This window comes from Phascolarctos cinereus, unplaced genomic scaffold (genome assembly GCF_003287225.1).
Source record: "Phascolarctos cinereus isolate Bilbo 61053 unplaced genomic scaffold, phaCin_HiC Scaffold_3;HRSCAF=262, whole genome shotgun sequence".
NCBI classification, from domain to species: domain Eukaryota; kingdom Metazoa; phylum Chordata; class Mammalia; order Diprotodontia; family Phascolarctidae; genus Phascolarctos; species Phascolarctos cinereus.
This window is the reverse complement of record NW_027555736.1, coordinates 210,502,876-210,514,674: the sequence shown is the minus strand read 5'-3', so window position 1 is coordinate 210,514,674 and position 11,799 is coordinate 210,502,876. Positions and strand designations below refer to the sequence as shown.

Genomic DNA, 11,799 nt, shown 5'->3' with positions numbered 1-11,799 from the left:
CATAGTCACAAAGGACCTACAAGGAGCAACATCTGGCAGGGACTTTGTGTCACATGAGACCAGTAGGTAGCGGGCCTGGTAGTAGCAATATGATTATTTTGGCAACCCTGTAATGTAAGTGAACCGCCCCTTCATATGTGCTCTGGCAAAATGTATCACCTACCTATGTGCTCTTGCTCCACGGCTATGTTCCCAGGTAACTTCCCCCTGATGCTATAGGTATTTGTGGGAAAGTGTGCCTCAGGGGTTTGTGAAGAAATATTTTATTGCTACTTTTCTCACTATGCTAACTCATTAAATACCTTTACTAACATAGCTTTGAGTAGCTGTACAAAGTTTAAGAACTAAGAGCCTCTCTGTGAAAAGGCAGTGCCCCAGGTGCTAAATACAAATAAGTGATTCCTTAATTATGTTTTCCATTAGCCATGCCAATCCAAATTCCCTCTATAGGCATAGATCATTCATTCAAAAGTGATTTACAGGTAAATTCGGGAGTTCAATAATCAAAACATGACTAAAAACTAACCATTTATGTTCAAGATGTACAATTTACATTACCAGGTATTCATACATATACATATATTTAATTTTTAATTACCATTATGAGCTTTTGTTAAGTGAAATGTGAAAACCTGTAAGCGTGCCATTTTTAAATCTCTCTGGGGTTTTAACTCATCCACAAACCTTGTGGCAGCGTAGTGAATTTAATTAACTGAAGCTGGTTAAATGTTACTATGACCTCACCAGTGTCTGCTACTGACTTTTTCTGCACCCAAGGGAGAGGTGCTAGATGAAACCACCAGACCCCTTCTAGCAGAGATGAAGCCAGCATGCTGCACATCAGTTCCTGAGCCTTGACTCTCCTCACTATAACAGGAGGCTTCTCTATGGGGGGGGTTGGCAGCATCTCAGAGCAACGACAGACCGACAAGCTTGAGGTCGGCAGCATCCACCTCCTTTGCTCAGAGGACTCAGAGAGAAGACCTAGGCTTTCTTTTCCTCCCCTGAACCAGTGCTGCGCCAAGGACGGGAAGGTGAAGCCTCGCCCCTCCCTCTTTACGGGATTTTCGCCCCACTTCTTGCCTCTCCCTCGGGCCCCCCGCCCCCGGCCCCCCGCCTCCCGCCTCCTCCTCGCTCAGTTTGGGCTCCGCCCCCTTCTTTCCCAGCCTCACTATCCTGCCTCTTCTAAAACATCCAGCCTCGCCTTGGAATCGGGGCGGGCCAAGTGAAAGATGACCACGCCCCCTCGTCTGCGTCGTGACGCCACAATCACGGCCGTAAAGGCGCCTTAGCAACCCGCCTGACTACGGTCACCCGGGGCGACGGAGGCTCTGTCAGCGGCTTCCGTCGCCGCCGCTGCTGCCACCACCGCCGCGGGAGGGTGGAACGGGGTGGGTAGGCTGGGCCAGGCCCGGAGATCGACCGTCGGGGCGAGGTAGAGGGGGGCCCAGCGTATTATCGCAGCGGCAATAAAGGGAGAATATGGGAGGAAAGAACCAGGATATCCCCCGGAGAGGTAAAAGGGCCGCCCTGCACCGTGGCAGCGGTGCGAAGGCTCGGGGGAGGGCGCGGGCGGGGGGAGACATCTTGCTCGTGGGGCTCGGGGACCATTCCCTCCTCCCACCGCCGGTACACACCCCCCTCCGAGAGTGACCTCTGCCCTTCTGCGGTGGACCATCCACCCTCCCAGGACCCAGTCTCAAGCAGTTGGGCTAGATGATTTCTAAGGATCTTTCCACCAACGTTAAAATAATAATAATAATAATTCTGAGCCTGTGACACTTCCACGTGGTGGGGTTTTTTGTTTGTTTTTTGCCACTTGTATTAGATAGAATCCCTTTGCCCCAGGGCCCCATTCTTGGGCTATTGTGATGCTGTTAAGATGGGGCAGCTAACCCTTGAGGAAGGCAGCAAAGTGTAGTAGTGGAAAGAGCAATGGATTTGGCCTCAGGAAACCTGATTTTGAATCCCAGCACTGGGGTCCGGAGGTTTGGGGTGGCTAGCATTTACATAGGCTTTAAGGTTTGCAAAGTGCTTTACTTACGTTATTTCATCTTCAAACCTGTGAGGTAGGCGTTATTATTTAACCCCATTTTACAGATGAGGAAACTGAGATGAGCCTGAGAAAGATTAAGAGACAGTCCAGCACTCTGTCCATGGGGCCACCCAGTTGCCTCTCTATGCCTCAGTTTCCTTTGCTGTAAAAGGAGAGGGTTCAGCTAGATCACTAGCTATTTTGTATGTCATGGCAGATTTTTGTCAGTCTGCTGAAGCTCATAGACCACTTTTCAGAATGTTTCTAAATGTATAAAATAAAATATATATGATTACAAAGGAAACAATTATATAAATTTTTTTTTTAGAAACAAGTTCATGGACCCCAAGGTTAGGAACCAATAAAACCTATTTTTCTGTGACTGAAGGGTATGTGAACATCCCTTCTACCCCAAGCAATGAATTTTCTACCCCTGCCTTCTTCCTCCCCGTATAACATACCAGTCTGTCCTTGCCCAGATAAACTGGAACTGGTCAATACAGAACTCTGAACCATCTGCTATGGTCATTTTCATTCCAAGTATTTTACAGTCAGGACAGCAGATCTAAGAGAACTCAAATACGGCAATATCCAGTCCTTGAGCGCAATCTTCTCTCTTGATTTGGAAGAGTATCCTTAGGTGAAAATGCTTTATTGTGCCTTGAAATCTCCTTTGACAGTTTAACGTTGACATTTGACAATAAATGATCTTTGTCCATCTTGTTAGAAAATAATTAACACTTAATTGAGCAGTAAATTGGGTATATCTAAACCTTTCTTGTACAACAGCCTTAAAGTGCAATAGTTTTAAAAACAATAAAATTATTGTGAACACCTTTTCCTTAGAAGAGAAACTAAATGCTTTTTATGATTTTTGAGAGTTTTATTCTTTCTCTTTCTCTCTAAAAGGACCATGTATCTTATTTTGTATACTTTCAAGGTATATAGCGTAATTCTGCACATACAGTAGTTCTTCAGTGTATAATTATATAGTACATAATTATTGAATGAAAATGCACAAGCTAAGATTAATGCTTTAATAACATAACCAATAAAGTTAGTTTTTATTCAGTTTACAATATAGTTTTTACTGAGTTCGCAAAACGATTCAATTTAACAAACATTAAGCACATACTATGTAAAAAGCATTATGGTAGGTGCTAGGGATAGGAAAGGAAAAATTAAACACTCCTTTTGCTTACTGAATTTATGCTGTGAGGGGAAAGGAATACCACACATACATCAGGCATTGTTATTTATTTTAGAATTTTAAACTAAATTCCATGTAGTATATATTTGGCACATTTGCCATGTGCCACAAATTATTAAGCCATAAATAATAAAAGCCAAATCAACGTTAAATACAGTAAAAATATATAAATTTTAAAACTAAAAATTTTTAACTTTCCATCACAGTTTACTAAGAAAAAATCTTTTAAGTATTTCAAAGCATAATTAATACTTTGTCAAAATTTAGTTTAAAACCTTTTTTAAAAGACAATTTTGACTCCTTTTTTTTTATTCCTTTATATGTGTGATCTTTCACATCATAGACATTCTCTTATAGAACAAGCTTGAAGCACTAATTTGGCCATAAATACATTGAAATAAATTTAATACTTGTCCCCTTTAAGATCCTATCCTTTCCCGTATTTGACTTTTATGGGAGTATACATTTTGTCCCTTACAATTCACTGAGATCTAAATTTTACAACATTTCAGGGCAAAAGGAATGTATTGTTGAAATATTTCATACATACAGTTCACATTAGTCAGTGTGCTTTGGATGAGTTGAAAGTACTAAATGGCTCCTTTTAAGACATATCCTTTTGTCATTCCCATTTACTCCCTCCTAGGTGCTTCTGCTAGGTCCTGACCAAGTTAGAGTTTTACCAAAAGGCTTGTCCACCCTATTTTTAGTTTTTAATTGTGAGTCAAGCATCTGCCATTAGCAACCCTCTTTTTATTGTTTGGAACAATAAAACCCAGGTATAGGGGCAGCTAGGTGGCACAATGAGTAAAGCTCCAGCCTTGGAGTCAGGAGGACTTGAGCTCAAATCAGACGTCAGACACTTGACACGTACTTGTGTGACCCTGGGCAAGTCACTTAACCCAATTGCCTCACCAAAAATGAAAAAAAAAAAACCAACCCAGGTATAAACCTGATTTTTAGTAGAAACTGTGAGGTTAACAGGTATAACTCAGCTTGTGCCTTTTTTTTTCTGTTTCAGGTAACCTGGTTTCTTTCTGCCTATTCTCTTGGGCCTGTTGTCAAGGCCCTGCCCCATCCATAAAAGTTTTCTAGTTCTAGTCTGTCTTTTTCCCATGCACGAATCTGTCTTCTTTACTCTTTGAAGCTGCCATCTTGACATCATTTTTCCATCAGTCTCTCCTCTTTTTTTTTGCATCTGTGTCCTACCTTAAACTTTTTTCTTATCTTTTCAGCAAGTATGCTTCAGCTTTTCACAACTGACCCTTTGGCAGTATAGAATTAATAATATCAACCTTTCTCCTTCCCTACAATCTCACACTGAGATAGTGCTCTCCCTCACCAGTTCCTATTCTCTTGTGCCTTTGATTCCATCCCCTCGTTTCCTTTGGGACCTGGGTTTATCTTCTCATCTTCATTCTCTCCTTTCTACTAGTAACATGGGGAGCATTGTGGTGGAATGGAAAGAGTTCTAGATTTGGAGTCAGAGTCAGAGAGCCTCAATTTAAATCTATCTTCTGTTTTTAACCATCTTTGTGAACTTGTACATTGGTTTTCTCATCCTTTCATGAAGTTGTTGGACTATATGATTTCCAAGTGCAGCATTTTCAGCTCTAAATCTGTGGTCCTTCCTCTGTCTACAAATATACTTAGGTCTCCTATATCCTTAAAAAAGAGTCATAACCTCATACCCCCATCATGATAACATCTTTGAATCTTCTTTTTCTCTCATATTCCATTAGCTTTTCAGTACTGTCAATTCTCTCTGAAATATCTCATCTCCGTACTTTCCTCTCCTTTTAAAGAACCCTCCTCAACTCTTATTCAAACTATTCTCATCTCTCTCTCTTTCCATCCTTTACATAGCTGCCAAATTAATCTTCCAAGTGCACAGATCTGATCATGTCATTAGCCTGCTCAAAAACCTTCCCTGTTACCTCTAGCCTAAACTATACAGACTCCTTAACCTGGTATTCAAGGTTACTGAATCTGCCTGTACTCGTACATCTATTTCATCTCTGCCCTTTGTCTCTCTGATTGGATTCTTTGACTTCTGGGCAGAGCTTCTGTTTAAAGAGGAGGCTCAGCACAGTTTTTTCTCATTTCCCACCAGCTATGCTGCTTTTGGACTTCTTTTGAACTCTTCGTCATGCCCCGGGACCAAGGGGCCTTGACTGCTTGACAGCAGAAACTGTCTTTCTTTTTATTTGTGTCTCTAGCATTTAACACAATGCCTAGCACATAGTAGGATGTTTATTGATTGATTGATTCAAAGCTTTCATATCTCACTCCATTAAACCATTTCACAAGCTATACATTCCAGGCAAATTAGACTTCTAGGTGTTTGTTTTTCAATCTTGACCTTCATTTCCTTGCTTGAAATATGTTCCTTTGATATTCCCATTTGATGAAATCCATTTCTTCCTTTAAGACCCAAGCTTGGGTCGAAGATCTCCATGAAGACCCCCCTGAACAACATCTTCCCCCCCCCCCCAGCTACTCCCCCAGTCAGCATTCTGAATGTGATCTTTCCTCCTCATGTTTTGTCACAGTACTGTGGACTTTCCCTTTGATTTGATCACTTTCTGTATATTGTATACGTATTTGTGTCTATTAGATTTCAAACTTCTTGAGAGTAGGGACAATGTCCTCACATTTTTATGTTCTCAGTGCCTAGCATGGTACTTGATACAATAAATGTTTGTCCAGTTAAATAATGTCTGTGCTCAATGTATCATTTCACATGAAGTATATAAAGTCTTAAAATACAATACTAAAGATAAGTGCCACAAAATTGTGATTGATGATGTAACCCAAGAAAACTTAACTATGGCAATACAATCTTGTGAAGAGTACTCAATAAAATTGCAGTCTGCTATTTTAGTTAAATAAAAAATTTATGGCTTAAAAATTATTCTCCATATTTTATCCTTTCTCAGAAATTTTTCTTTTGTTCTAATTCTCACATTTTTGTTAAAAGTCAGAACAAACCTTGTCATGCCCAGATATGGTCCATCAAGCCCATTTACAGGACACTTAAGCATAAAAAGTAATGGTAAGTGAAAAATACTGGCTAATGAATGTTTTGTTAAAAAGTTGGACCATATTTCTGTGTATTGCATGTATATTCATGTTAAACTGCATGGTTTAAAAGTCATTTCACTTAGTGAAAATTACTAATCTAATGTGTCTGCTTGGTAACTATTAAAGTAACTTGTAGATATTTATAGGAAAACTTCCAGATTCAGTGATTCAGTTTTTCACATGTTCAGTGTGTTAAACAACACAAGTTCAACTGTATTCGGCACCCAAGGCTAGTTCATCCACTTCCCTGCCTCCTGCTGGCTCCTATTGATGATGCCTACATATAACCCTTAGTTGAGAGCATGCCTTCCTTTTTTAAATGGAGATTAATAGGCGGTATAGAATAATTTTAATTCTATATTAACATTTTATTGAGGCTTTATCCTTGATGTAATTAGTTAGAAACATTGAAATAACATTGGAAAAAGAGATTTGTTTGTAAGGAAACATTGTCAGTAAAATAATACTCATAGATCTGCCTTGTTTACTAGGATCTCTGGAACTTGCCCCTTTGAATGAGAAAGATGTTTTCCTATAATTCTTTATTAGGAAAGTATTTAGTAAAATGAAATACCATCAAGACAAATTTATATTTTGCGAATTTTTATATTGTTGTTCTTGAATTACAAATGAATACATTCTCAACCAAATAATGGAAAATAAATTCTTCTTTTACAAGCATAGGAAAGAGGAGTAGGAGGATGGGACTTTTCAATTACACCTTCAGATCTCTTGATTTGCCTATTAAAGATCTATATACAAATAATAAGTTTATAATCTTGAAGTTCTCTTTGGAAAAATATGCATTTTGCTTGAAGCTCAAAATTTCAAAGGTAAACTTAGAAACTACACAAATATTTTCATACATGTGTCTTTAAGATTATAATTATTTAGAGGATGTTTTTTAAATAGTTTGGGTGAGGTTTGGGAATTGTGCCTTTGTGAAACTTGAATGGATTGCTATTGGAGCTTTATTAGGTAGCATGGTAACTTTGGAAACAAGGCATTATTAGGCTGATGGACATAGCAATGGTTTTTAAATCATAGTCAGAGTAGGGTCTTTGATATAAGTTGTGTTAGGGTTTATTTTCTTTGTTTTTTGTTTGTTTGAGGAATGAAGTATAAGAAAAGTGCCATACCACCTTTTTATAAAACACATGGATAACTGAGCTCTTTTAATTAGGAAAATTAAGAGCCGTTAAGCAGATTTGGTATTGCAAATATAAGGAAAAACAATGTTTTACAAGGAATAGAATCTGAAATGCCTGTTACCTTTTCTCGGAATTCTTGTGTGCTCTCTGGAAAAGGTTGCATCTCACTGGTAAATATCTTATCTGAAGTCAGGCTCAAATCACATAGTTTACTTTCTCAATATCTATTCAGTTATATTTCATAATGATTTGGGGGGATGATTTTGCTTATCAATAACTGTTTCTTTATTTAATGTCTTGGTCATTTTTATGTTAGACTGAAATATGTGATGATCAAATGTGTTTTAATTTTATAGCTTTTTGCACTGACTCCTCCTCTCTCAGACTAAGTACCCTCTACCTGATCAAGAACCACATGGCTATTCACTATAATAAAATCCTTTCAGCCAAAGGTAAAAGTGTGCATATATGAATCTTCTACACACAATTTTAGCCCTTTCAGTTCTCATTAGACTCCACCTGTAGCAAGAATGGGAAAATTGGGTTGTAGAAAGATTCATCTGATTGGTTCAGCACCTGGCTAAGATCAATTTAGTTAATATCTGCCTAACTTAATTTTTTTTTTCAAATCACTAAACCCTAAATACAATTTAGCAAATTTATGCCTTTTCCATAAAGCCGGCCTTTTAATCTATATTTGAATGGTGATGCAGCCCTGAATGTGCTTTTATCTTGTCTTTCTTATTTATGTTTTATCTCTTTCATCTTTGATTTCAGTATACCAAATACTTTCACATTTGCTTTTTGTTTTGATTTAGAATAGAGAAGTAGCCCAAAAAACTGCTTCTTTTTTTTTAGTAAGTCTTCAAAATTCAAGTTCTTTATATTACTCTTTTGGCGACTTAACTTAGTGTTATTTTCACTAATGTTACTTTGCTGAATGCTTGAAGTTTGCTTATTTTTTCAGCTGCTGCGCTTTTTTATTTAAATAACCAAAATTGTCCTTTGTTTTATCATCATTGACTAAAAAAAGTTAAGATCACTTATAGTATTCTGTGACATTGTTAGAACCATTGTGCGTGCTTTTTATCCGTTACTTTCAGGTACAGCTGATTAGTAATTGTCTAAAATACTTTGCTCTTCAAATGTTGTAATATTTCTGATGTTACATACTTTTTTCTATGATTTTAATGTCTGTTCTCATATGCATACTTGGAGATAAGCTTCCCATAATGTGATAGTCCACACAACTCTCTGTCGTAGTCATAACTTTACTAGTAGCTAGTTGAGTGGCACTGAGCATTTCAGGTCCTCAGTTTTTCCTCATCTGCAAAATGAGGGACCTGGATTAGATCATCTCTATGATCCTTTCCAGTGCTAACATTCTTTGATTCAAATGTCCTACTGTTATGTTCATTGACTTGAGGATAAATTTTTTTCTGGCACCAAGCCATTTTCCCTTTATTTCTGACTAATTTTCAGTTTGGATTTTTGAAAGTTCCAGGGCTACATTTCCCAAGCTGTTTTCTTTTAAACCCTGGCATTCTGTGCATTATGAATGGTGATCTAGAAGCAGCAGCAGGAAGTAATAGAAAAAGTATCGTACTAGACTTGTATTCAGGAGATACCTGGATTCACATTGTGCTTCTGATACTTACTTAGCTGTGTGATCCTGGGCACTTAACTGCTCTCAGCCTTGTCTTCCTAATTTGTAAAAGGGGGATAATAATACTTACATTATCTATCTCACTGTGTTGTTGTAAGGAAAGTACTTTGTAAACCTAAAGAGCCATAGAAATTTTAGTTATTACTATTAGTGATATTTTCCTCTGAAATGTTGAATAGATCAGAAATATTTAATATCCACAGAATTTGAGGGGATATGAAAATAAGTTAAATTTTTACTTTTTACACCAAATAATCCTTGACTTTGTCCATAGGGTTTTCCATACCCCCAGATTCCTGGCACCAGAATCTTAAAGCCCAAAAGTGTTCCATGGCCACATTGGTTTGGGGAACACTCTTCTGAGGGTCATCTGCTTCCGTGTTACTGAACATTGCCTTTTTTACTTTTTTATTAAATTTCATTCCTTGCATCCCTTTATGTTTCTTTTAATTGTCTGCAACTGGAAATTGGTATAATTGAAAAAGCCCTGACCCTGGAATCAGGATCTGGTTCCAAATCCTGTCTCTGACATTTACTATCTGTGTCATCTTGGGCAGGTCACTTTTCCTTCTCGGGCTTCAATTTCTTCATCTCTAGAATGAGGGAATTGGACCAGTGGCCTCTGAGGTTCCTTTCAGCTCTAGATCTCCAGTCTCTGTGATACTTGTTTATGTGAATAGGGTTTAGATGTAGCTATAGGCAGTCTTAAGGAATATCGGGAAGTCTTTTTGCCAAGAGATTATAAATTAATGATCTTGCCATTCTAAAAGGATGTTTGTAAATAAATATATTGTTAGAAATAAAAGTGACAGATTAAAAAGGAATACATAAATTTGGCCTTTTAAAAGTCTGAACAAAGAGTAAATTGTTAGTCGGAAACAATACCTATTACAATTTTTGGCCTAAAGTAGGCTCTTGACGTGTTTGAGAATTTTAATTTGTTGCTATTCTATTCCTAATTCATTTAAAATATTTTCAATTAACTACCATGGTTCAGAAAGAAAGAAAGCTCTCCTTCAGCCGTAGATTAGTGTTGCATTTCAAAATATTTGGACTTCCTGCTATCCCAATTTTGTTATCAAAATTAATATTAATAAATCTACGCCAGCTTTCCGTTCTAGCACAACAGTTTCTCTGGGTTTATTTTCCATCCTGCCCTCTACCCAAAAGTTATTTAGCATATCCAATAGATTTCACAGTTCTACTGAGTGGTCCTGTTTTTTTTTTTTACCCTTCAATCACTGGTTTAAGGAATATTTAGTATTCTAAAGAATGGAAGCCTTAAGACAGAATGTATTTTTTAATTGGAAAGATCACTGGCTAGGAGTTGAGAGACCTAGATTCCCGTGTCAACTGTCACTACATAGCTACGTGACCTTGTGCAAATCTCTTTCTTTCTCTGAACCATAATTGCTTCATATGTAAAATGAGAGTTGTACTAGATAATCTTAAGGTGCCTTCTGAAATTCTGTTAAATCTATATAAACTTTGAAAATGCATTGAATGTAAAACATTAAACTATTTAATTGTATTATCCCCAAAGCATTAAAACATGGGGTTTTGTTCAGTTGTTTTTTAGTTATGTCCAACTCTGCATGACCCTATTTGAAGTTTTCTTGGCAGAGATACTAGAGTGGTTTGCCGTTTCCTTCTATAGTCACTTTACAGATGAGGAAACTGAGGCAAACAGGATTAATTGACTTGCCCAGGGTCACACAGCTAGTAAGTGTCTGAGACTGGATTTGAACTCAGGAGGATGAGGATGAGGATGAGCTTTCCTGACTCCAGCCCCGGCACTCTATCCACTGCACCACCTAGCTGCCCAAAACATGGATTTGTAGGACTTTAAAAGTAAAATATGCTGGATTATAAACAAATTATTTTATTGATGATTCTGAGATAATTATTTGAATCCATAAAAAATTAAGCATTGATCAAAATACTTATGAATATATATATAATCTATGGAAAAACAAAAGGTTTTGATTTAGCTAAATTTTTCAAAATGTAATATTTTTGAGGACTTTTTCTAACTTAACCAATATGCAGTTTAGAATTATTATTAAATTATGTGTTTTTTGCTTTTCAGCTGTTGTAGATTGCTCAATGCCAGTAAGCATGACTTCCAGCATTAAATGTAAGTAATCTTGTTGCCTTTTAGTAAAAGCACTAATAATTTTATGTATAGGACATAAATTGTAAAAAGCACTAAGTTAGGAGTCGGAAGATTTGAGGCTTTGTCTTGATCCAGCCACCCGTTAGCTAGGTATATAACATTGGTCAAATCACTTTACCTCTCTGGGCTTCAGTTTTACCGTATCAGTCAGTAAGCATTAAACTGTTACTGCGTGTCAGGCCCTGTGCTAAGCTCTGGGGATACAAAAAAAGGCAAAAGATAGTCTCTGCCCTCAAGGAGCTCACAGTCCAGTAGAGACAAGAAGCAAACATATATGTACAAACAAATTATATACAGCATAAATAGGAAAAATAATTAAGTAATTAAAATCAGACCTAATAGAATTATCTTAAGGATGCCAGTTGATACCTGTAGTTATCATAGGTCCACATAATTTGAATTTAAGCCAAGAAATTTTTATTAAAAGATCAAGCGCAACAGTCATGGGATATGTGCTTATTTGAATAGTAGTGATAG

General features: G+C 37.3%; 1 protein-coding gene across 6 annotated transcripts in view; it reads left to right on the top strand.

The window, feature by feature from the left end:
• Positions 1-793: 793 nt before the first annotated feature.
• SPATA7 (spermatogenesis associated 7) overlaps positions 794-11,799 on the top strand; it is a 58,073-nt gene continuing 47,067 nt past the window's right edge. The window contains exons 1-4 of one of the 6 annotated variants that reach the window (XM_021000298.2): positions 1,299-1,516; positions 6,230-6,300; positions 7,837-7,932; positions 11,236-11,283. In XM_021000298.2, the coding sequence (XP_020855957.1) occupies positions 6,243-6,300; positions 7,837-7,932; positions 11,236-11,283 (202 nt within the window). In that variant the 5' untranslated portion in view covers positions 1,299-1,516; positions 6,230-6,242. Of the gene's footprint in view, positions 1,035-1,298; positions 1,517-6,225; positions 6,301-7,083; positions 7,163-7,836; positions 7,933-11,235; positions 11,284-11,799 lie in introns of those variants that run through there. The other 5 variants (XM_021000297.2, XM_021000301.2, XM_021000302.2 and 2 more) reach the window with 5 other exon arrangements.